The 26451-nt window shown below is 47.1% G+C and overlaps 1 protein-coding gene across 5 annotated transcripts in view; it reads left to right on the top strand.

Moving 5' to 3' along the window:
- ELAVL3 (ELAV like RNA binding protein 3) overlaps positions 1 to 26451 on the top strand; it is an 83116-nt gene that overhangs the window by 43942 nt on the left and 12723 nt on the right. For 4 of the 5 annotated variants that reach the window (XM_053371121.1, XM_053371118.1, XM_053371123.1 and 1 more), the window contains exons 2-5: positions 182 to 404; positions 17808 to 17911; positions 19813 to 19966; positions 24096 to 24321. In XM_053371121.1, the coding sequence (XP_053227096.1) occupies positions 182 to 404; positions 17808 to 17911; positions 19813 to 19966; positions 24096 to 24321 (707 nt within the window). The remainder of the gene's footprint in view (positions 1 to 181; positions 405 to 17807; positions 17912 to 19812; positions 19967 to 24095; positions 24322 to 26451) is intronic. The other variant, XM_053371120.1, reaches the window with a different exon arrangement.

Genomic DNA, 26451 nt, shown 5'->3' with positions numbered 1-26451 from the left:
TGGATGGTTCAGAATAGGAACCCTGATCCATCCAGACAAACCTATGGCCAACCAGATCCATCCTATCCCGACATCCATGAGGTTGCAAGCAGAAACACCCAAGCCTGACACAGATTGTTGGGTTCTGCTTTCAGTTCCTTCATAACAGTAACCCCCTCCCCCCACTCCCTCTTGTTTTCAGCAGATAATCAGCACAATGGAGACCCAAGTGTCCAATGGTCCCACAAGCAACAGTTCCCTCCCCAATGGGCCACTGATTAGTGCCAACGGCGCCACTGATGACTCCAAAACTAACCTCATAGTCAACTACCTACCCCAGAACATGACACAGGAAGAATTCAAGAGCCTCTTTGGAAGTATCGGAGAGATTGAATCCTGCAAGCTGGTTAGAGACAAAATCACAGGTAAGACAATGTGGCGGTGGGGGGCGGGGAGAGATCCTGGCTTTGGTTTGACTCAGACATCACGATAAGCCACAGTATGATGATGATGATGATGATAAACCAAGCAGCTTTTGAAGAGCTCCAACTGGTTCCATTCAAACTGAGTTGATGGTCAACCAAATGGCGAGTGGGATAGCGTAAAGTGAGGTACATTGGGGCAAACAGAACTCCAGAACTCCATGTACAGTGATGGAGTCAGAAGTGGCAGTGACTTAACCTGAAATTGGGGCAGGTAGCGCGGTAAAAACGTCAACACCATAAGGCAGCAGCTGTGGAAAAATAGGCCTGGAGACCCAAATCCCATGAAGGAGGGAAATATGTTTGGCATAGTAGGTGCTGACCTTTAAAGCCCTAAACAGCCTCGTCCCAGTATACCTGAAGGAGCGTCTCCACCCCCATCGTTCTGCCTGGACGCTGAGGTCCAGCTCCAAGGGCCTTTTGGCGGTTTCCTCACTGCAAGAAGTGAGGTTACAAGGAACCAGGCAGAGGACCTTCTTGGTAGTGATGCCCGTCCTGTGGAACACCCTTCCATCAGATGTCAAAGAAATAACAACTATCCAACTTTTAGAAGACATCTGAAGGCAGGTCTGTTCAGGGAAGTTTTTAATGTTTGATGGTTTATTGTGTTTTTAATATTCTGTTGGGAGCCGCACAGAGTGGCTCGGGAAACCCAACCAGATGAGTGGGGTGATAATAATAATAATAATAATAATAATAGGAATTTGCTGCCATAAAAAATGGCAATGGGCACCCGGTTAGCTGGCTTTAAACTGGGATTAGAGAAATCCACGGGGATTTTTCAGTGGCTAGGAAGAAGGGCCATATGGAATCTCAGGAGCACTCAGTAGTGGTGGTGGCTGGCTTCCTGGTACTGCCACTTATGAGGAGGAAGAGGGGTGATGCAGTGGAAAGGTTGGCACTGTGTGGCTCTTGTCCCTCCCCCGATCCTCCTTGGCAAATGGTAGGAACTCATCTGCCAGGAGGGCTTGAGTGTGCAGCTGTGCTCCTCCTCACTAACTGCTCCTCCAGACCAGTGGAAGCATCCCTCTAAAGACCAGTTAATAGGAAGCAGCAGCAGAGAGCATTATAGTCGCCCAGCCCTGCTTGTGGACTTCCCAGATGCATCTGATTAGTAGGATGCTGGGTTAAAAGGACCTTTGGTCTGATCTAGCAGGCCAGTTATTATGCTTAAGATGGTGGCATTTAATTTATAGCTTGTTGTGGTACATGAATTAAGCTTCTCTCTTTGTTGTGGACAGGGCCAAATTTAGGTTTGATGAGGCCCTAAGCTACTGAAGGTAATGGGGCCCTTTATATGTCCAGCTGTCCTTTGTCAACAACAAATTGCTGCTGTTTTTTATGTTGAATATATGCTATATGGTCATTTATGGACCTAATAGGTATCTAAAGCCATTTGCACATGTTGCCATGCACCCAGTCTATGCAGAATGTAGGTACCCTATATATAGAAATGAGCAAACCAGTGATATTTTAGGGGGCAGGCTAGCAGGCGTGTCCCATTACTTCCATCATAAGAGCCTACACAACACAAAACACTGTTGTTGTTTGTAGGTTTTATTTTATTTGTTTTATATCTTATATTTTGGAAATGTACATCCAGGGGTTTTCCCCTTTCATTTTTTTGCCCCCCTCCCCCAAAGAGAGCGGGGCCCTAAGCTATAGCTTGTTTAGCTTATACGTAAATCCGGCACTGGCTGTGGAGGCCTTAAGGAGCTTTTGGTAGATGGTGAATGGATCGCAGGCCTGGAACTGTACAGTGGTACCTCGGGTTAAGTACTTAATTCGTTCCGGAGGTCCGTTCTTAACCTGAAACCGTTCTTAACCTGAAGCACCACTTTAGCTAATGGGGCCTCCTGCTGCCACCGCGCCGCCGGAGCACAATTTCTGTTCTCATCCTGAAGCAAAGTTCTTAACCCAAGGTAATATTTCTGGGTTAGCAGAGTCTGTAACCTGAAGCGTATGTAACCAAGGTACCACTGTAGTGCATTTGTGCTTCTCTCAGGATTTGCTATATCGTCATTTACTATCGCGATACACCTTTTTTTATGATAATGACAAACTAGCTGTGGATGGAATATGATGAAAAGAGACTATAGCAGACCATGAGGTGGCATGGAACTTTTCTTCTGACACTGGTATTAAAGCTGCAGTTTACCAAGGGCCAGGGCATCACAGGGTGGCAGTGAGATTGTGACTGCCTGGGCACCTCGGCACCTCGTGATGATGTGCGCATGCGGCCCTGATGCCACAGCTGTTCTCCCACTCCCTGTCTCAACCTTGGGTAAGCTGTACTGATGCCAAGGTTGGGAGGGCAGCTCCACAGGCTGCTACTGAAACCAGACCTTGAGGTACCTGTTCAGATTACCTGTTGCATTGGCTTGTTGCTGGTGTTTGTTCAGAGGGAAGGTCAGATTTGAGCACCTGATATTTACTAATGGCAAAGCTGTGTCTGAATTCTCAGCACATTTGTGCAGCAAGTAAATTTGACAGCCCCCTTTGGGGGGAAAAATACTAGCTTTGATTTGTGGCTTTGAAAATGGAAGTTTGTGACTTTGAGTTTGGTTTTGGGGGGGGGCATTTTCTTGAGGTTCAAGTACACAACTGAATAAAGAAATAGTCTGGTTTCAGGCCATCTGGTCCTCAGAACTAGCTACTTGATTTTATTGTTATTATTTACTTCCATTTAGTTTGCATGCTACCCTTTCATGTGAAATACAGTCAAACCTCGGATCCCAAACGCCTCCATTTTGGAACGTTTTGGCTCCCGAACGCCAAAAACCCGGAAGTAAATGCACTGGTTTTCGAACGTTTTTCAGAAGCTGAATGTCCAATGCGGCTTCTGCTTGAGTGCAGGAAACTCTTGCAACCAATCAGAAGCTGCACCTCAGTTTTTGAACATTTCGGAAGCCAAACAGGCTTCCCAAATGGATTATGTTCGACAACCGAGGTTTGACTGTATTTCCAGAGAGGAAGCCTTCTACTTTTGCAGATGTTAAGGAACAAATGAAGCCAACAGGACTTTTGTAGCACACCTTTCTCCCAGTGGCCTCCTTTGCACAGGAAGATATGCCATGTTAATTATCAAAGGCTACTCAGTGAATTTCAAATTAAGCAGAAATTTGAGCTTAAACTTTGCACACCCTGTACTCTAGTTAGGCCTGATGGGGATCCTAATTTAGCCTGCAAGGCTGTTCTCCCCAGGCCATGGCCACCTGTCCCCCACCTGACATTATACAAGACATCAGGTGCGGGGAAGGCAAAGATGAAGATCTTTGTCGAAAGCAGGGTTTGCAGGCCTTCCAAGGTCAGCTAATTGTCTGTGCCTAGCAAACTGCCCACACAGTTTGAAATCAAACTGTGCAGCAGGCAGGGTGTCAGCAAACGGGAATGCTTCACCTGACATAATGGTGACATCAGGTGACTGTCAGGTGGGCAGCTTAATTCTCCTGTCAAAATGGCTCATGGGGTTTGCAGAAGATCTGGTTCCAGCCCACTAACCTGATCCAGTTCTCTATGCTTGCTCCAAAGACCGCCGTTTAATCTAATTGCCAAATCCAGGAGGGCGATTGTCACACGTCTGGGCTGCTGACATCCAGGGTTTTCTTTCTCTCCTTTCAGATCCAGATGTGATAACTTCTATTTACTGTTTCTAGGTAGCTTTAGTATGTAATCTGTCCCCTGTTGTGTCGCCACCAACATTCTATAAAAGCAAGAAGGAAGCCCAAGCTAAGCACAGTTTGCAATTTATTTGGCTTGAAGTCAAGTTCTGTTCTTTGCTAGTATTAGTCCAAAACTCACCCAGGTGCACTGAGCTTCTGTGCAACACCTTGGCAGTGTGTGACTAGCCACATAAGGTGTAGTATATACTTAGAAATCCAGGCAAAATCTAACTCTTAAGTAAATTATCAAGTTTAATCAAGAAAACTGAAATATCGACAGAGAATTTGTAGCATTAAAGGAAGGAAGCACATGCACACTGACAGATGGATAGGCATTGCTGAGATACAATAGGCTCAGCATGGCATGAAAAGTACATGGGAATTGCAAGAGGTTGTCTTTTTAGGGTGCAAAACTAAGTTCCCTGGGAGGGTGTTCCAGGAACAGTAGAGATACTGCCAGGGAGACAAAGGCCATCATGCCTCCACGTCGTCTCCCAGTCTCCCGTGGAATAGTATCAGTCAATTAGCGACACGAGCCTCCGAAATAGCTGTCCACATTCCAGGACTTGTGCACGCCCTTTTCGCAGAGTTTCCACAACGGAAGATTCGCCCAGGAGAGCATATTTTACAGATTTATTCAACGTTGGTCAGAACAAAAGAAAACATGACTGCCTGCCTTCGTCTTGAGGCAACAGGCAGAAAACGAAAGCTATATACAAAACAGAAACTTCCTGTGAGCAGGAAGTACGCAGGATTGTGACACACAACAGCCTGCTCCCTTTTTAAGGTGGAACGGAAATACCCTAACATATAGTGGAGCTCTCTGCAGCTGGAGAGGGAGGTGCCTCTCTGTAGTGGCATTGCTCTTCTGCAACCACCAGTTTTCCAGCGGTAGATATGCCCCAGTTTGCCTTCCGATTGATACCACTGGGAGGAAAAACACGAAACGGGTGGAGCAGTGCAGGATGGCAGGAGAAAACTCTAACCCCCGCCACCTTCTGGCAGGAGCCCAGAGAGTTCTGAATTTAGTGGCTCTTGCACCACAAATTCATCCCTTCCTTGCACCATTGCATTGTTCTGCCCAAGCCCAAAATACCCTGACTGCAAATTGTCTGTTCCTGACCTGCAGTCGTTTCATGGATGCAGAATGAATGTGGTCTCGCTGGAAACAGCAGCAAGTTGAAAGGGGCAGTCCAGAAACTTAGTAAGATACTTTATCATTTTAAAAAAAAAAAAAAAATCTCAAAAACTAGAAAGAGGGACTGGGTGGCATATTTTATAGCGGATGCCAGTCATTTCCCCCCTCGGGGAATGTAATGTAGATCCCAGATTTAAATTCTCAAACTACAAACTTTGTCACAAGCAAGTTAGCAGGGAAATGTGTGTTTAGTGCCAATTAGTTGAAATGTTTTGATTTGGATGATTTGGATGTTTGGATGTACCCTTTATCACATGGCGGTGATAAAGACATTGAGAGGCAGCCTACGCAATGGCAGGAAGACACCAATGTCATTCAATAGAAACCAACCTTCTTCAATGGGGGTGGGCCTTCTTCTTGCCCACTGAGTGTCAGAATATGGCTGTCTGTTGCTCTAGGGGCAAAACTAAACTTGCCATGTAAGATGCCTGGAAGCATTTCCCGACATTATTTGTGTGCTATTTTATTTTTGGTCATTGTGGGTAAGCGGAGCTGTTTATTTGGAAAGAGGGGTTGGCTACCATCTGAGGCAGAGGTCCAAATGCTTCGCTTCTCAGCTGCTCTGCTTCCAGAAGTACCTGGTCGCTTATGGGCTGATTTCTCTGGTCTGGTATTGCTACTACTTACCGTATTTTTCACTCTATAGGACACACTTTTCCCCCCTCCAAAAATTAAGGGGAAATGTGTGTGCGTCCTATGGAGTGAATGCAGGCTCCTTGGCTTCAGCGATAGCACCGCGTTGCTTTTGCTGAAGCCTGGAGAGTGAGAGGGGTTGGTGCGCACCGACCCCTCTTGCTCTCCAGGCTTCAGGGATAGCCGCCTGAAGCCTTTGGAGCGCAGTGGGAACTCGTGCTGCGCTCCAAAGGCTTTGGGTTCCTTTTGCTGAAGCCAGGAGAGCAAGACTCTCCTGGCTTTAGCAGAGACGGAGAGCTGCAGAGCGCCCCTTCAGCCAAGCGGGAGGAGAAATGGAAGGGGCTCCGTTTCACCTGCCACTTCGCTGAAGGGGTGCTGAGCAGAGAGGGGGAGATGATTTTTTTCTTGTTCTCCCCCTCTAAAACAAGGTGCGTCCTATGGTCGGGTGTGTCCTATAGAGCAAAAAATTCGGTAATTCCATAATAAGACCATACTTGACCACCATTTGATTGAGGTTGTAGGGGGTGACTTGATGTGAATACTGAGACCTGGGTGGGTCTGACCAACTCTGCTCTGCCACCTTGGGACATAGTGCAGCACTAAACAAAACTAGAGAATCTGGGTCTGTGTGTCACCATTGTCCATAGGACTTCCATCCCCTTTACCAAAAAACTATTGATCTTCAGGTAGGCTTAGAGGACCATGCACCTGGTATTGGGCCAGGGGAGCATACTGGGAGTGTACCAACCACTTATCTTCTGCCCAGCAGCCTCCCAGACTGAGTTGGCCAAAGTGATCTCTAGCATGGTGTTGGAAGCCCTAGGTGACTTTAATATCCACACGGAGGCTGCTATAGAACTAACTCAGAACTTCATGGCCTCCACAACCACCAGGGGGCTGTCTCAAATGGCCATTGGTCCAACTTACTGCCCTTAATTTACAGACTTTACCCAGAGTGATGCGAGGCGTGGCCTGAAGTTGGGGTGTGTGCAGGGCAAATCATTGTCATGGTCAAACCACCATCTGGTAAAGTTTGGACTGGTGATGGCAGTTCCCCCCTGCAACTGTGGTGGGCCCATTCGGAGGGTCTGCCCTGAAGTTTGATGGAAACTGATGGATTTCTGAATGTTCTGGGGAACATGGCAGCAGAGAAGCCCGATGATCCTGTCCAAACCTTGGTTCCTATTGTGGAATGGTGAGATGAGACACAGTCACTCCTGAGTGTCCTCTTCGGTCTTGTAGAACCCAGTATGCTCCCTGGTATTTGGAGGAGCTGCAGGCTATGAAACAGGCTGGACAAAGTCTAGAGCTCAAGCGGTGCAGAAGTTCCCTTGAAGGGTCAACCAAACACTTACTGTGCATCATTTTGCCTACAAGGCATTGAAGAAGATGCATTTTGTGCCTCAAGCAGCTCACCACTGGAGCTCCTCTGTGCAGTTTGGAACTGCTGACTCGCACTAGAGCCCCTCAAGAACCTGCTTGAGACCAACTGGCTGCACATTTTGATGATAAAGTTGCTTTAACTCTGCATTTGTGGCAGGTTCCGATGGCCAAGCCTCGATGTGTGGTGGGATCACCTTCCACTTACAGGTGCTTTCAGCTCTCTGCCCAGCCATGTTGCCCCCTTGATTCCCCGTTTCTCTTAGTTTACTAACTCTAGCAGTGGAGCTATGCTTGGTTGGGCCCAGAGTGTGGTTAATGCTTTGCTGCATGTTGGCATGATCCCTGTCACTTTGGAGAAGGCGGTGGTCCAGCCAGTTCTAAATAAACTAGTACTGGACCCATTGGTTTGGACAAACTAGCTACCAACTAGCCACAAACCCCCCTTATTTAGGGAAGTTGGTAGATGGTTATGGTGGAACAAGTTCAGGCATTCATGGATAATACAGTCTTACCTTGGTTTTCGAACAGCTTAGTTCTCAAATGTTTTAGCTCCCAAACGCCGTAAACTGGAAGTGACTGTTACGGTTTGTGAACTATTTCTGGGAGCCAAACGTCTGATGGGGTTTCCGCGGCTTCCGATTGGCTGCAGGAGCTTCCTACAGCCAATCAGAAGCTGCGCTTTGGTTTCTGAACATTTTGGAAGTCGAACGGACTTCTGGAACGGATTCCGTTCAACTTCCAAGGTATGACCGTACAGACACATTCAAATCAGGATTCAGACTTAACCATGGGAACAAATTGATCGCCCTGATGGATGACCTTTATTGACAATGGGACAAGGGGAGTGTGACCTTGCTCTCTCTCTCTCTTTCTCAATTTCTCTGTGGCTTTTTGATAGCATTGTGACCATGGTATTCTCCTGAAATGGCTCTGTTGGTTTATATTGTGTTACAGTGGTTCTGCTCCCTGCCTCTGAGTGTTCATTTTGGAGAGTAGCACTAGACAAGGGTCAGCAATTTTTTCCAGCGGGGGGCCAGTCTATTGTCCCTCAAATCTTATGGGGGGCCGGACTATATTAAAAAAAAATTAAAAAATGAACAAATTCCTGTGCCCCATAAATAACCCAGAGATGCATTTTAAATAAAAGGACACATTCTACTCATGTAAAAACACGCTGATTCCCGGACCATCCGCGGACCGAATTGAGAAGGCGTCCTGAAAGCCACACTGTTTTGTTTCCAATGCTATTTAATATCTAAATGAAGCACTTTGGAGAGCGGTCATTAGCAGATTTAGGGCAAGGTGCCATCACTGTGCTGAGGACACTCAGCTCTGTTTTCCCATCACATCTGACTCAGAAGAGGCTGTGCAGACCCTGGATCAGTGCCCGGTTGCAGTGGTGCACTGGATGAGGAGAAATAAACAAAGTCTGACTCCGGGCAAGACAGGGGTCTGTGGGTGAGCAGCTGCCATGTTTGTGAACTTTGCCTGACCTGGGCAGGGTTGCATTCCTTCTGAAGGGGCAGATACGCAGTCTGGCTGTGCTCCTGAATCCACCTTTGCCGCTGGAGACACAGGTGGCCTCAGTGGCTAGGAGCATCTTTTACCAGCTTCAGCTGAACACGACTGCTGCAACCATAATTTGGGCACAGGAGTCCAGGTGTTGGTAATTTCAGGGTTGGACTAGTTCAGAATGCTGCAGCATGGTTGCTGGCAGGGGTGAGATCCAACCAGAAAATTATACTTCTGCTCAAAGATCTGCACTGCCTACTGATTTGTTACTGGGCCAAGTTTGGGGTCTCATATTTTAGTATGCGAAGTTCTTAGAAGCTCGGAACCAGTTTACTCAGAAGAATCGCCTGGCTCCATATGGGGGTGTGTGTGTGTGTGTGTGTAAAATTTTTATTAGTTTTACAAATACAAAGTTATAAACAGTGAATCAAAAAGTATATCCATATAAAGACTTTCCTTCAAATCTCAGGACTTCCATCCCCTCCATGGGGTCCCATTATAAACATTTAATACTGCATATTCTTCCATACTCCGATTTTTATATCAAACCATATTGTCCATGGCAATTGTTAAACTACAAGTGAAATCAAAATCCTGCTAATGTTTCCATCTGCTTACAGTGGTCTCCTAAATAACTTAGAATTTCCCCCCATTCTCTTATAAAGTTTTTATCCTCTTGGTTTCTGAGTTTTCCAGTCAGTTTTGCCATCTCGGCATAGTCCACGGCATGAACTATAGACCATTTGTGCCTTCTTAACCATTTTGATCTGCAGAAGTTGCACATTTCCAAGGGCCCAGATGGTTGTTTCAAATTCATGAGGAGTTGATATTTTGGTGTGGCATCACCAATACGGTGGTACCTCGGGTTACATACGCTTCAGGTTACATACACTTCAGGTTACAGACTCCGCTAACCCAGAAATAGTGCTTCAGGTTAAGAACTTTGCTTCAGGATAAGAACAGAAATCGTGCTCCAGTGGCGCGGCGGCAGCAGGAGGCCCCATTAGCTAAAGTGGTGCGTCAGGTTAAGAACAGTTTCACGTTAAGAACGGCCAGCCGGAACAAATTAAGTACTTAACCTGAGGTACCACTGTACTTTGGAACTCAGTTCCTGTTGACACCCACCCCATACTGCTGTAGACACATGCTAAAAACTTTTTTTTATTTCAGCAAGCCTATTCAGACGTAAAACATAGCTACATATGCTTGTTTTAAAAATATTTGCTTTCTCGGTGTATTGTTAATAAATATTGTATATCATTTCATATACACTGCTTGGAGATTTCTTTTTTATTGAGTAGTTTATAATTTTTTTCTATCCCCCCCCCTAAATAAATAAGCAGCCATTGGGGGATAACAGTTTGGATTGGGATTGTGGTGCAAGAAATGAGGACTTAACCCTTTCTCCTCGATTCCATTTCTCTGATGTAAATTGCTCACCCCCTCTCCCTCCCAAACTACTAATATACAAGCATCTAGGGCCCTTGTACCTACGGGGCCGCCTCTTCTAGTATGCCCCGCGGAGGACCTTAAGGTCCATAAATAACAACACTTTGGAGGTCCCAAGCCTCAAGGAGGTTAGATTGGTCTCAACTAGAGCCAGGGCCTTTTCAGCACTGGCCCCGACTTGGTGGAACGCTCTGTCACAAGAGACTAGGGCCCTGCGGGACTTGACATCTTTCCATAGGGCCTGCAAGACGGAACTGTTCTTCCTGGCCTTTGGCTTAGAATCACTCTGACCCCTTAGATAGGATTGGGTATATAAATCTTCACTTGGCTTTTTTGCTGGCCCATGTAGGACCAGCATGGATAGCTGGCTTGGGTGAATATCTGATGTTTCCTCCCTTTATGGTCTTGATCTATGGGCTACTACTAAAATGAGGCTGTATTTTAAGCCGTATTTTAACTGTTTTTTTCCCCTGTTATGTTTTATTGTAATTTATATTTGGTGATAGCTGCCCTGAGCCCGGCCCTGGCCGGGGAGGGTGGGGTATAAATAAAAATTATTATTATTGTTGTTGTTGTTGTTATTCTACAACTAATGATGGTTCCAGGTGGGAGGGGGAAATTAGCATCAAGAGAATTGACATGGGAAGGGATTAAAAACCCTCCCTCCCTGCGCTTGCCACAGTCCTAATCGCCCCTGCAGCTGCTCTCAGCCAGGGCAATCAAAAGATGCTGGGAAATGCAAGCTATATCTCGTTTTGCCCTTAGGCAAATAGGGCAAAATGTAATTTCCACAATTACAGTTAACATTAATTCAGACACTGAAATCTGGGTATCTTAAAGCTGCTGTATCATTCATTAAAGTGATAAACCTTGGAGTTTCTATTAATAACATTTATCAAATTGGATATGTTATTTTAATTGTTTTTTGAGCAGTGCAAAACGTCAAATGAAACCTGAATTATTTATAGCACAGAGGCATATTTTGTCTAATCTCATATATAAAAATTTATAACTCTTGAGATTGTCCTCTGCAAGTGTAACATTTTGGTGATTTTGCAGTTTGAAGGCGTCTTCGGTCTGTGTCTGAAGGTGCAACTTTTGCTATGATGTCTTAACTTTTGTGAAGTCAGCAGCACAAAGCTCATGGCACTGTTGATTTTAATATTAACGAATCAAAAAAGAAAATGGACAAAATCTTGTTAGAGAATTAAAAAGTGTCGCGCTACAATTTGCATTTTCTGTTATACGTCAGCGGATCTTACACATTTTTCTACTAAAACCCTTATACTGGTTTGCCTGCTTGCTGCAAGCCCACGCATTTTCTTACCTTAAAGCCACTGTGTAGAATAGAGGTGGGGTCACCTGATGGGTTCTCAGCTCCTCTCTGCTCCAGCCTGCAAAACTGTCAGGCAAAGATGATGTGAGCTGTGGTCCCATCTGTGAGGCTCCCAGATTGAAACTCAACTATTGCCCTGGTTGTGACTGTTGTAAACAAAATCTGCCCTTCTTCCCTTATGGGGTATCCAAGAGCTCGGACAGAGTCCTTAAATGGGTTAGCTTGGTAGGAGGCCAACCAGAGAATATTGAGAAGCAAAGCAGCTAGTAAGCCTGATCTTTATTAAAGCTGCAACAGGGTGCTCCCCTCACACGCAGGAAAGGAAGAGGACCCAGAACAAAGGTGTGCCTGCCCCTATATAGACATTTTAAATTCCCTGCCCTGGAGCTCAAGACCAGCCCTCCATACATCATATATACATCACAGAAGGGGTGTAACCCAAGACCACCCCCCACAAAAACCATACCACAAAAAAGGCAGTCTACAGCAGAAATTTGAATGTTGTTTTTCCTGTCTGCCAGGTTATCTGATAATGCATTATCTGATTGCCTTTCCTGGTAGTCTGGCCATTCCTTTGAGATGGTGATTACCCAATTCCTGAGACAATGGGAAGGTTCCCTCACCCCCTCCCTCCTTGCAGAGAACACATTTGGTTAGTTTGGGAGTCAAAATGGTTTCAGGGCGGTCTTCCTGTGCTGCTCCAGACATGTGGTCCCCATATCTATGTACGTGCTTGGTTGGTACATTTATGAACATTTATTATATATATAAGACTTTAAATTTTTATTACATGACACAAGCAAAGCTGCGAGGAGGGAGGCGGCGGCGATGTGCATGTAATATTACTTGGAAGTTTTTGCTTAAGAGTCTGCAGCACATTTTTTAAAAAGGCAAGCCACCTCTCAGTTTAAATTTCAGAATTTAAGCAGATGAGTAGGTTTCCTTTTCAGAACATGAGGAACATTTCAGAGAATTCCCCCAACTAGTCATTGTCATCAGCATAATCAAATGCTGAACTGGGTGGTCCTGTAGCTGTCAGTTTGGCAGTGGAACAGGGCCACCTACAGACAGAATAGTTTCTGCCTGCTTCCGTAATAGACTCCCCAGGTAGCAGCTCAAGGAGGACTGAGCCTGCGTAGTAAAGGTAAAGGGGCCCCTGACCATTAGGTCCAGTCGTGACCAACCCAGTCGCTTTATTGGCCGAGGGAGCCGGCGTACAGCTTCCGGGTCACGTGGCCAGCATGACTAAGCTGCTTCTGGCGAACCAGAGCAACGCACGGAAACGCCATTTACCTTCCAACCGGAGCGGTACCTATTTATCTACTTGCACTTTGACATGCTTTCGAACTGCTTGGTTGGCAGCAGCAGGGACTGAGCAACGGGAGCTCACCCCGTCGCAGGGATTCGAACTGCCGACCTTCTGATCCGCAAGTCCTAGTCTCTGTGGTTTAACCCACAGCGCCACCTGTGTCCCATGCCTGCGTAGTAGCCTCCATCAATGCTGAGGGTGTGAGCTGGGGAAAAGAAAAGGTGTGGGGAAGCAGTTGGCCTGCTTGAGGTCCTAACCCAGAGGTGGCTAACCTTTTTTTTTTGGCCCCCCCAAGGACTGCATGGCAGCATGCACAGATGAGGTTCATGACCGTTGTGGTTAACGTCTACACGCCAACCACATGGTTCAGCACACACAAGCTCAGTACCTGATTTACGTATAATCTAAACAAGCTATAGCTTAGGGCCCCACTCTCTTGGGGTCCGCCAAAAAATTTAAAGGAGGGAAAAACTGGATGTACATTTCTAAAATATATGATAAAAAACCAAAATAAAACCTACATACAGCAACAGTGTTTTGTGTTGTGTAGGCTCCTATGATGTAAGTACAGTGGTACCTCAGGTTACAGACACCTTGGGTTACATACGCTTCAGGTTACAAACTCCACTTACCCAGAAGTAGTACCTCGGGTTGAGAACTTTGCCCCAGGATGAGAATGGAAATTGTGCGGCAGCAGCGCAGCGGCAGCGGGAGGCCCCATTAGCGAAAGTGCACCTCAGGTTAAGAACAAATTAAGTTCGTAACCCGAGGTACCACTGTAATGGGCCCCACCTGCTGGCCTGCTCCCTAAAATAATCACTGGTTTGCTTATTTTTATATATAGGGTGCCTCTATTCTGCATGGGTGGGTTGCATGGCAACATGTGCAAATGGCTTGAGATACCTATTAGGTCCATAAATTACCATATAGCATGTATTGAACGCAAAAAAACCAGCAGCAATTTGTTGTTAGCAAAGGACAGCAGGACATATAAAGGGCCCCATTACCTTCAGTAGCTGAGAGCCTCATCAAACCTAAATCTGGCCCTGCATACAACACACATGCTCTCACGCATACATACAGAAACACAGATCACCCTCCCCATTTTACACGCAGATACCTCCCCAGCATAGTGCTGCGCTTGGTGGAGAAGCTTTAAGCCTCACCAAGCTCACTGCTGCAGTCTGGACATTGCCCCGTTGCAACTTTGGGCTGGGTGGAGTGGGATAAACCTCTCATCCTAGCTCAGTGTTGTGATGGGGGGGGGGGTTCAAGTGGGGGGGCTGGTGAGCCACTTCAAAGGGCTGCACAGCTTGCTGTGGCCTGTGGGTTCACTATATCTGCCCTGATGGTTCATAGCAACCTGGAAGTGGAGATTAAAGTCAGGACATGCATGCAATGAGGTTTAAAAAAAAAGCATGATTCCCTTAATAATTATTTTATTGTTTATACCCTGCCCATCTTGCTGGGTTTCCCCAGCCACTCTTGGTGGCTTACAGCTTGTCTAAAAACATAATAAAAACATCAAGCATTAAAAGCATCCCGATACAGGGCTGCCTTCAGATGTCTTCTGAAAGTTGTGTAATACTTTATCTCCTTGACATCTGATAGGAGGGCGTTCCACAGGGCGGGTGCCACTACCGAGAAGGCCCTCTGCCTGGTTCCCTGTAACTTCACTTATCGCAGTGAGGGAACCAGCAGAAGACCCTCGGAAGTGGACCTCACTGTCCGGACTGAACGATGGGGAGTGGGGATGCTCCTTCAGGTATACTGGGACGAGGCCGTTTAGGGCTTCATAAAGGTCAGCACCAATACTTTGAATTGTGCTTGGAAACCTTAGCACTGTGTGTTTTCACAAAAGTGACCAAGGAAATAATGAGCCGTTCCTCACACACACACCCCAAACCCCTGCATAATCTCTGAACAGGTGGGAGGTCTAAACAGCAGCAGCCCAGAGACCCAACACATTTTCTTTGAGCCCCGCTTGTTTCTCTATTAGGGACTTCTGGACTAGGGACTGTTAATCAAGAACTGCTGCTTCTATTAATAAGAGTCTGTGCCTTGCTGAAATTAAATGAGGCTCCCTCCGATCAGTAGCTTGATTTTTAGTAGTGCTTTTGTTTAATGTTAATTTGTTGTCTAGTGCTCCTGTTAGCCCAAAACAGGATTCTGGGACTAGTTTCCAGATCACTCTCATTCTAATAGCCGATGGAAGGGTTGCTACTTTGGCATAGGCTAGAGCTGAAACCAGTTTGTTTAAAAATACCGTATTTATCGCTTTATAGGACACACTTTTTCCCCTTCAAAAATGAAGGGGAAATGTGTGTGCGTCCTACGGAGCGATGACGCCATAGCCCCGCGACCCTCTCCCGGCTGGAGAGGTGACACGCGGCTATGGCAGCAGCCTCTCCACTGCGCCTTTCCGCTGCTCCCTGACCTGCTCTTTGGGGCTGGTGGTGGTCTTCCCCCCGACAGCCCCAAAGAGCAGGTCGAAAGGAACCTGAAGCCTGGAGAGCGAGAGGGGTCGGTGCACACCGACTCCTCTCGCTCTCCAGGCTTCCAAGGTAGCTGCCTGAACGCACCTTAAACGGCACCTTGTTTTAGAGCGGGAAAACAAGAGGGGGAAAATTCTCCCCCTTTCTGTGCAGTGCCTCCTGCTGCTTCGCTGAAGGGACGCTGGGCAGAGAGGGGGAGAATGTTTTTTTCTTGTTCTCCCCCCTCTAAAACAAGGTGCGTCCTATTGTCCGGTGCGTCCTATGGTGCGAAAAATACGGTACTCCTTTGAGAGTTTATTAGCAAATGCTGACCATGGCCATGTTTCTGACACCCAGTTACATAATGATGTGAGGCCCTCCTACTAGGGCTCTGGGACCTGAGTTTGTAGGTGTTCTTAGGTTGTTGAGGATGGTTGTGTCATTGGCTGAAACATAAGGTGTGTTGCAGTGCCCTCCTGAATTCGCCTCTAGGGTGCAGTGCCCCTAGACCAGGGGCTTTCCGAACTTGCATCTCCAATTGTTTTTGGACTACAGTTCTCATCATCCCTGACCACTGGTAATGCTAGCTAGGGATGATGGGAGTTGTAGTCCAAAAGCAGCTGGAGAGAGACCAAAGTTTGGGAAGCTCTGCTCTAGACCATTAGTTTCCACATCCGACTAAAGTGGATGAAAAGAACCAATGAACAAATTCCATGCTGCCCCAAGACTGAACTACAGACAGGGTGTGGAAGAGCCAATCTCCGAATATTTTTGGTTTTGCTAAAATGCTGTTACGCATCGGAACACAGGAAGCTGTCTTCTACCAAGTCAGGGCTTATCCACACTTAACCTTTTGCCCCGCAATTTCTAGGGGCTTTCTTTGCAAAAACCTGCTCTTTACTGCTGAATCAGAGCAAACGGTGATTCAGGTTTTCCATGGAATGCCATTTGTTCTGATTCAGCAGTAAAGAGCGAGTTTTCGCGGGGAAAGCACAGGGAGGGGGGAGAAGGGAATCAAAGTGCTTGGACCTTTGCCTAGAAAGCTTGGGGCAAAAGGAAGTCTAAATGAGCTCCCAGACTACTGGTCCAGCTATTCAGTAGTGTCAGCACTGATCGGCAACAGCTTTCCAAGCTTTTAGGCAGAGGTCTCCCAGCCCTATACAGAGGTGTCAGAGACTGAAACTGCAAAGCAGGTGCTGTACCATGGTGCTATAGGCCTTTCCCATCCATGCACACGGTACTTGTGTGAATTTGATTGGACAACATTATATAACAGACAGGCACCATATCTGTTGTATGCCAGTGTGGTGTAGTGGTTAAGAGCGGTAGTCTCGTAATCTGGGGAACCGGGTTCGTGTCTCCGCTCCTCCACCTGCAGCTGCTGGGTGACCTTGGGCCAATCACACTTCTCTGAAGTCTCTCAGCCCCACTCACCTCACAGAGTGTTTGTTGTGGGGGAGGAAGGGAAAGGAGAATGTTAGCCGCTTTGAGACTCCTTAAAGGGAGTGAAAGGCGGGATATCAAATCCAAACTCTTCTTCTTCTTCTTCTATTTTTGGTGGCCTGCTTGAAGACTCTCCTCTTCCAACGAGACTTTTAAAGAGCAGATTCTATCCAGTTTCTGTACTGGAATAGTTCTTAAGATGCTTTAATTGTTTGATCCCTTGTGTGTTTGTCACCCTAAGCTCCTTTGTGAGGAAGGACAGGGTGTAAGATTAATAAATATGTAAATACAATAAAGAAGCCATGGGTGGGGGAGAAAGTGTTTAACTTGTGGACCATTTTTCTGATCAAAATTTGCTCCCACCGAGCTGCTTCCTCGCCTGCAGGATATAGATTTCGGATCCCCCTATCTTCTCCCTTGCTTGAGAAAAACACACGTGTGTGAGGGACAGCTTTTTTGTGGGGGGAAGGGTTAGGCACGACTTACCCCCTATCTCTGCTGTGGTCAAATTTGCCACCCCCACATCTGCTTTTCAATAAGGAACCAAAAACCCCCAAACCATCTGGAGATGGTCCACAGCTCTCCTGCATCATGTCTTTTGAGGCCCCCAAAATAACTCGATAGGCCACACTTTGTATTCTGAGCACCGCAGGCAGGAGCTGAAGGAGTGAGGGGTACAAAATAATATACTGCAGCATTCACAGGATAGTTCTGAACCCACTGAAACAACCCTTATATTCCAATTTTAACCTTTATATTCAGATGTTAAAATTGCATCAGACTTGAAGAGCTTTAAGCTTTTGTTTCAGCTCTTTTGAAAATGCTACCTTCACGTTAATTATTCCCTCCCCCTTTGGTTTGAAAGAAACCTCCTTTTCTGCGTCTCTTCCTTCCTTCCTTCCTTGGCAGTTCCTCCACTGTAACCTCTTTCCCTTCTTCCCCACCAGGACAGAGCTTAGGCTACGGCTTTGTCAATTATGTTGACTCCAACGATGCTGATAAAGCAATCAACACGTTGAATGGGCTCAAACTACAGACAAAAACAATCAAGGTGAGGAGGTTTGGGGTGGGTGGGCAAGCTGCCCTCAAGGTGCCTTCATGAAAGGAAGGCTGGAATCCATATCTGAGTTCAGAAGGGGCATGGACCCTCTTTCCTTTCATGCACAGTTGTGTTTCACTGCCAGGGACTGTGCTGAGGAGGAATGGTGGGAGCCTCCCCCCCCCCCCAGAGCTCCTGCTCAGGATCCTGAATCTTCCCAGCAGCCATGGGACAGTATAGATTTGGAACAATGGTTTGCAGAGGGGCATAGTTCAAAAGGCAGAAGTTGGGAAGAACTGGGTGATGGAACAGCTAGGATAGCCTTTCTCAACCTGTGGGTCCCCAGATGTTGTTGAACTACAGCTCCCATCACCCCTAGCTAGCAAGGCCAGAGCTCAGGGATGATGGGAGTTGTAGTCCAACAATATCTGGGGACCCACAGGTTGAGAACCGCTGAGCTAGGAGAAGAAGAACTGGGAGAGAGAGAGAGTTAACAGACTTTCTTTTGCTGGAAAGCACCCATCTGCTCAGCTGAAGGTCAAGGAGAGCAGATAAGGTGGCTGCTCAGAAAGCACAGTGGCTGCGGGATCAGGTTGCAAGGCGCAGAAGTGACATGGGAGGAAGTGGGTGGAACCCTTAATTGGGAGCACTTTCATTCCGAGGAATGGATTCTTTGTTCTTTCGCTATGATTATTGAAAATTCTAACTGGTAAGAGACTCCTTTCACTTTGTTCTGTTTATCTACTGATGGGGTGGGGTGGGGAGGAAGCCAAGTCCCTGAAGCCTGACATTCACCCACTCAGGGCCTTCAGCACAGAATAAGGGGTCATCCAGACATCCTTTTTGTTGTTCCAGGCACTTTCCCTGGGAGAACTCACATTTTACCACTGAATCGGGGCAAACAGGGTTTTTTTTTTGCAGATTGACGTTTGCAGTAAGACATTGGTGTTCCCAGGGAAAGCGCTGGGACAAACAAACTGCTCGGACACAGAGCTTTAAAACCTGGACCTGTGCCTGGAAAAGTGGCATGAAAGGATGTCTGGATGAGCCCTAAGCCATACATCTAATCAGGGTGTCCCATACTTGAGTCTCCAGCTGTTTTTGGACTATAACTCCCATTGTCCCTAGCTAACAGGACTCGTGGTCAGGGATGATGGGAACTGTAGTTTGAAAACAACTGGAGACCCAAGTTTGGGGAAACCCTGATCTCAACGAATCCGTGCAAATGATAGAAGGAGGCCAGAGTCTATGAAGGGGTGTAAAGGCAGAGTCTGGGTGGCAATATTGTTAGTATTGTTAATTATTATTGTTAAAGGTAAAGGTACCCCTGACAGTTAGGTCCAGTAGCGGATGACTCTGGGGTTGCGGCGCTCATCTCGCTCTATAGGCCGAGGGAGCTGGCATTTGTCCACAGACAGCTTCTGGGTCATGTGGCAGCATGACTAAGCCGCTTCTGGCGAACCAGAGCAATGCATGGAAACGCCATTTACCTTCCCACTGGAGTGGTACCTATTTATCTACTTGCACTTTGACGTGCTTTCGAACTGCTATGTTGGCAGGAGCGGGGACCAAACAACAGGAGCTCTCCCCCGTCGCGGGGATTCGAACCGCCGACCTTCTGATCGGCAAGCCCTAGGCTCTGTGGTTTAGACCACAGTGCCACCCGCGTCCCTCTTATTATTATTATTACCACACAGTTAATATGCATGGCACTGTGAAAAGAGAGGTTCCTGTCTCAGGTTGCTTACAGAGGAAGAGGATGGAAGATAGATGCGAAGGTAGGCAGGGGAGGAATAAAGGCGGAATCCTTGGCTCCCCTGGAAGAAAGTGGGAGCTGCTGGGGTTGAAGTGGGAGGTGGAAACAGAAAGCTCTTTCTCGAGAGTGTTTGTAATTCTGCCCTCTCTGCCACCAGGTGTCCTACGCCCGGCCTAGCTCAGCTTCCATCCGTGATGCCAATCTCTATGTGAGCGGCCTACCCAAGACGATGAGCCAGAAAGAGATGGAGCAGCTGTTCTCGCAGTATGGGCGCATCATCACCTCCCGCATCCTTGTTGATCAGGTCACAGGTATTAAGAAGCGCATAGGTACCCTGCCACCAGTGCCACTGGTGGAAAAAGATTGCCAAAGGGACTTGAGCAGAGCGAGGAGAGGATTTATCATAGTCCTTGGGGGTCCTTCAATCGGAGCAGGAAGGGTTGTGCCTAATTGGGCATGTGCCTATAATGCTATCATTATAGGACATCATGTGCCTTTGCATGGGCTTGCGCTCTGATGTGCATAACCTTTCTATCGCACTTGGTACATGGGCTCAGGCCTTGTCCACACAGGCAAACAAAGGTTGATTCTCATGTTGAGGATCAGTGGAGTTTCACCCGGATTCTGCAAATACCCAGAAACACTCTTGTCTATACAGTGGAACCTTGGTTCTCAAACTTAATCTCTTCCAGGAGTCCATTCGACTCCCGAAACCATTCGAAAACCAAGGCGTGGCTTCCGATTGGCTGCAGGAGCTTCCTTCACTCAAGTGGAAGCCTCAATGGACGTCCGACTTCCAAAAACTGGAACACTTACTTCTGGGTTTTTGGCATTTGGGAGCCAATTTGTTCGTCAACTAAGCTGTTTGAGAACCAAGGTTCCATTGTATTACCACTTTGCATTTCCCAGGGCTAAATTAATTGTAATCTGGGGCCTGGATTGAGCCTGGACACTCACTTTCCTTCTTGCTCAGTGCCTCGAATTCTGTGATAATGTCACAGGTAACAAGAATGGCTTGTACTGAAGGGTTTTGCGCATGACATTTTTGCACGTAACACTAAAAAATGGAAAGTGTGAGTGCAGTCATGAAAAAAAGGGGGGATTAAAAGCTCATGTGTTATACAGATAGGCTCAGCGGAGAGCCAAAATTGGCTGCAGTTTCTTGTTGAGTGTACATATAGCAACAAATCTGGGTGTCCTTATTTTCCAATGTGTGGAATGGGACACATGCCGGTACAGTTAAACTCCATAGTTGCGTGTTCCTCTCAAAAAATCAATATGTGCCAGTCTTAAAATGAGAAAAGAGTACACTATTACCCCTCCATAGCGTTTGTCTCCATTATAGCAAGGTGGGAGGACGGGAGGTGTATATGGAATTGGCCTTCCAAGCACAGATGCAAACCCAAGGACATGTGATAATAATAATAATAATAACAACAACAACAACAATAACAACAACAACAACAACAACAACTTATTTTTTGCTCCATAAGATGCATTTCCCCCTCCATAAGACACACTTTACCCCTCCTAAAAAGTAAGGGGAAATGTGTGTGGGTCTTACGGAGTGAATGCAGGCGGGAGGCAGGCGGGAAAAGCCCCAAAGAGCTGCACACAGGCTCTGCTTGCTTTTTAAAGGGAGCGCGGCTCTTGCTGGCTTTTCCGCGAGGTGGGGGAAGAGACTGAGGGGCTGCCCTCTGTCCCTTCCCCCACCTCCCACAAAAGCCAGCAGGAGCCACGTGCTCTTTAAAGAGCCGCACCTAGCGTGTGCACCTAGCGTTTTCCTCCTTGGGGAAAAGCCCCCAAGAGCTGCAAACACGCTCCATGTGGCTCGTGAAAAGGAGTGCTGAGCAGAGCCTGGGATGCATACAGACTCTGCTCAGCGCTCCCTTTAAATATTTTTTTTTCTTGCACTCCCCCTCTAAAAACTAGGTGCATCTTATGGTCAGGTGCATCTTATGGAGCCAAAAATACAGTAATAATAATTATTTATACCCCATCCATCTGTGGGTTTCCCCAGCTACTCTGGGCGGCTCCCAACCGAATATTAAAAACACAATACAGCATTAAACATTAAAAACATCCCTAACCAGAAGGACCACTAGCTTTTAGATGTCGCCAGAAGGACCACTAGCTTTTAGATGGCTTTAAAAGGGGGACTGGAAAAAGTCTACCCAAAACCATTAGTCGTGACTCTAATATAAGTTGCTGTGGTGGAGACAACAGTAGAGAACAGTGTAGTTCCTGGAAGCACTTGGTGGCTAGTTTTGGAAGAAGGATATTGGGCTAGATAGATCTGCTTCATCAGCAGAATCCTTAAAAGTTCTTACGAAGCAGCCATACACAGATGGAGCAGGTTTTAAAAGAGGACACCTATTAGGATCCTCGTCTGAAGTAAGTACAGGCATAGGCTGCACAGACGGTCTTTTAGAGTGATTATGGCATGCATACATTTTTAAAAAAATAGAAATGTTGTCCATTCTCCTGTAGGGGAGAAATGTGATTCTGTGTGGGTTGTCACAGCCCATCTCACCACTGGCAGGAAGTAACCTTTTATTTGGAGAATATACCTGGGGAAGGGACAACCCCTTTATCCCCAGTTCCACCTCTTTTGGTAGGATGTTTTTGGCGGCTGCTCTAGGCACGGCAAAAGAGAAGAGGCGGGAATGCCATATTGGAGGGCATTTTTTTCTTTGTATGCTTCTTGATCCTCTTCCTGCTCCATTCCGCCACTCCTGCCGGGTTTTCCTTTTCTCCTGGCTCCAACCACTTCATTGGAGATGCGATAGGAGACATTCCTAGTAGACCTGGACCCAGAGGATCATCTATAGTGGGGAGCACACGGAGAGGAAAATCAGAGTGTGATTGCTATGTAACTAGGGAAGGGAAATGGGAAGGAGAGACTCTCCTGTCACCCCAAGTATGTGGAGGTACAAATAATGTCAAATTCTGTAAGAATTCCATCTGCTTTTTTCCGTTTCTAAAGCACTTAGGGCACCCTTGCTTGGTCCCCAGAATCAGCACCTTTCTGACTCTTTGCAAGCTCAAACTGTGCCACATTTCTGGTAAACTCTCCATCCCAGTAGGGCTTATTTCTCCAGCTCTTTGTCCCATCTTTTCCATGATGCCGCTGTGTGTCTGGGAGTGCAGAGCTCAACCCTAGAACATGTCAAGCAATAAGTAAGAAATCACGGCTTTCTACATATGTCAGGTGTTCCTGCTCCACTGAGTAGCTAGGTAAAGGTAAAGGTACCCCTGCCCGTATGGGCCAGTCTTGACAGACTCTAGGGTTGTGCGCCCATCTCACTTAAGAGGCCAGGGGCCAGCGCTGTCCGGAGACACTTCCGGGTCACGTGGCCAGCGTGACAAAGCTGCATCTGGCGAGCCAGCGCAGCACACGGAAACGCCGTTTACCTTCCCACCAGTAAGCGGTCCCTATTTATCTACTTGCACCTGGGGGTGCTTTCGAACTGCTAGGTTGGCAGGCGCTGGGACCGAGCAGCGGGAGCGCACCCCGCCGCGGGGATTCGAACCGCCGACCTTTCGATCGGCAAGCCCTAGGCGCTGAGGCTTTTACCCACAGCACCACCCGCGTCCCACTCCACTGAGTAGCTACACTGATCCATACTACTTATGGGAAGGACTTCAAGCTGAGACTGTGTGGGTACCAGGCCCCATATCACCTCTTAGAAGCACTTGCATTCTCCTCATCCATTTGTTTGGAAGGTTTCAAAAAATCCCTTTCCAGAACAGATTCTGTTCCTGTAATAAGAAAACACCAGATACAATACACCACATAATTTTGGACTGCCCTTTTCTCGACAACCTTTGCAGAGATCTCCTAGTGACTCCCACACAGCTCAAAATATTGACTTGCAAAGAGTCTGTAATCCAATATTTGTTGAGGGATGATACTTCCAAAACTACCAAGATTATTTCAGGGTACTTAGCTGAGATATTTAAAGCTTAATCTAAAGTTGTCTGATTTACCCAATGGTGGCTATCCAGTCTTTTATATACTGTATGTGTTTCAAACATTCAGGGGCACTAAAAAGGAAAATTGAACAGATGTTACTGAATGCAAGGTGCTAGGGGGAAGTGTCTGTCTTCAGATGAGAGATACTGTCAAACCTCAGTTCCCAAACAGCTCTGTTTTGGAACATTTCGGCTCCCGAACACCCAAAACTCTGGTTTTCGAACGTTTTTTGGAAGCCGAACGTCTGATGCAGCTTCTGCTTGAGTGCAGGAAGCTCTTGCAACCAATTGGAAGCTGTGCCTCGGTTGTCGAACGCTTCAGAAGCCAAATGGGCTTCCGGAATGGATTACATTTGACAACCGAGGGTTGACTGTACCATACTGTAGCCCTGCATTATCAACTCAGCAGGTGCCCTCGCCAGCATTCATATGACACCCATGCCATTCTGACTCCTGCTCTTCCAGGTGTCTCTAGAGGAGTCGGTTTCATCCGCTTCGACAAGAGGATAGAAGCTGAGGAGGCCATCAAGGGGCTGAACGGGCAGAAGCCCCTGGGCGCCAGCGAACCCATCACAGTCAAGTTTGCCAACAACCCCAGCCAGAAGACAGGACAAGCTTTGCTCACGCATCTGTACCAGACCACAGCTCGACGGTACACGGGACCTTTGCACCACCAGACTCAGCGATTCAGGTGAGACACCTTCCCCTCTCCTCTGCTGGAGGGCTGAGAGTTCAGGTTGTTCTTCTCCTCACCCGGTCCCTGGCAGCTGCCACCCTATGCTTGGGGGAAACCTAGGACTCAGATACCCAGGCTCATCATTTGCCTGTATGTTAGAGCTGAGTGTCCACAGGTGTGGCTAGTCTCTAAGTAAACACAAGGCGAAGATGTGTGGTTGAATCCTCTGCCACCTTCCAGTGTCCCTTTAGCACAATCTCACTGGCTGTTCCTTAAGAGATTGCCTTCTGTAAAGCTGACCCGTTGGGCTTGGGCCTTGTTCTGGTACTGCTCTGTGCACTTCCTTAATATACTGTGGATCAGTGCACCTTGGGGGGGCTCCTGGATTCCCTCCTGGACTCCCTCCTTCTCTTGAGCCCATGCCTCACATTTGGGTCTTAATAATGAGGCAGACAGGAGCAGTACCATTCAGTGGCTACCTCATGCTGAGTTCTTCAGGGCAGGAAGGGACCAAGTTATGAGTCTCTTTCAGATTGTTGCTATGCTGAATTGGAAAAGATTACAGGGCATCAGGTCTACCAGATGGTTAGAAGCGGTCTGTGTGCTCCAGTGATGCTCACCTGAAAACTGCTAGGATTGGTGGTGGTGAGGCCAGGCACTTCCACTGTGAGTGGGTCTCTTTGTGTCAAGCTGTGTTTTCCCCTAGTAGTTTTACTGCCCTGCCGCTCCACTCCAGAAATAGCCACATCTCAGTATTCAGTAAAGGGACGGTTGTCTATATAGCTTGAGGTTCTGCTGGATCTAGAGGGCAGCCACATTTCCATCAGGTGTAAACAGAGGAAATGCCATCTTCCTAACTACCAATGTGTGCCATTTACCAGTTGTATTGTGTTCCTCAGGGCAGGGTTGGGACAGATGAGCGTCCAGATTCCTTTTGTGTGGGACAGATCCTGTATGAAACAGGAAATTCTTTTTGTACGTTGTTTTGGGAATCATGATCCATGAATTCTCATATACAGTGGTACCTTGGGTTAAGTACTTAATTTGTTCCGGAGGTCCGTTCTTAACCTGAAACTGTTCTTAACCTGAAGCACCACTTTAGCTAATGGGGCCTCCCGCTGCCGCCGCAGCACAATTTCTGTTCTCATCCTGAAGCAAAGTTCTTAACCTGAGGTAATATTTCTGGGTTAGCAGAGTCTGTAACCTGAAGCGTATGTAACCCGAGGTACCACTGTACCCCATTTTCTTTTTTTCAATTTGTAGGTAAGATGGGGAGGGACAGATTATGAGGGCCACCTGAAGGTCTGCAGCAATCCCTAAGCAGCCCCTTAGCCCGTTTGGATTTGAAAAGTCTTAGGCAAACTGAAATAAAGCCTCAAGGCTGTTAACCCCCCCTTCCCCGTGATTTGGCATTGAATGCCTGGTCGCATCTGAACTCCAGATCTGCATCACATGTTTTCTCCCATGTTTTTCATGGATTTTTTTTGTTATCTGCTGCTTCACACGTGATATTTTTCCCACATGGCATCGAAAAACACCCTGTGTACACCTGCTAGGTGTGATGATGGTGTATATGTCTGCTTTCGATGTGACTTTCATGTGTGGCAGCGTGCATGGATTAACACAGATTTATCTTCATGCCCAAGCAGGAAAAAGAATCATGTGCGAGAGAACTGTTCACTTCTTTTTCAAAGTGATGTCATTTGAGGCTCATTATGTGGTACCTACTCATCACATATTTATTCAGCTTCATACTGTCCCCAAATCTCTGAAGTTGTTTATCTTCCTAACGCTCTAGGATGGCTGGTAGTCCCACCTAACAGCTGGAGAGCTGAGAGGGAAACTGGGGGGGAAACTGAGATACGAAAGCTAGGAGCTAAATGGCACCTTAAACCTAGGTTATGGGCGCAACAACAGAATGTCTAGGCGGGCTTTTTTATAACGAGAATACAAAGCTGAAATTGAATGAACTGCAGCTAAAATATTATGTTCACTTTTCCCATGGTCTAGTCCAGGGGTCAGCAACCCGCGGCTCCGGAGCCGCATGTGGCTCTTTTACACCTTTGCCGCGGCTCCGGGGCGGATACTAGCGAGGGGAGGAGGCGCATTGTGCGCCCCGACACTCCCCACTGTGGCGGGCGCTGT

This window comes from Podarcis raffonei, chromosome 17 (genome assembly GCF_027172205.1).
Source record: "Podarcis raffonei isolate rPodRaf1 chromosome 17, rPodRaf1.pri, whole genome shotgun sequence".
Lineage (NCBI taxonomy): Eukaryota > Metazoa > Chordata > Lepidosauria > Squamata > Lacertidae > Podarcis > Podarcis raffonei.
Note: the sequence above shows the minus strand (reverse complement) of the source record. Positions and strands in the feature narration are given on the sequence as shown.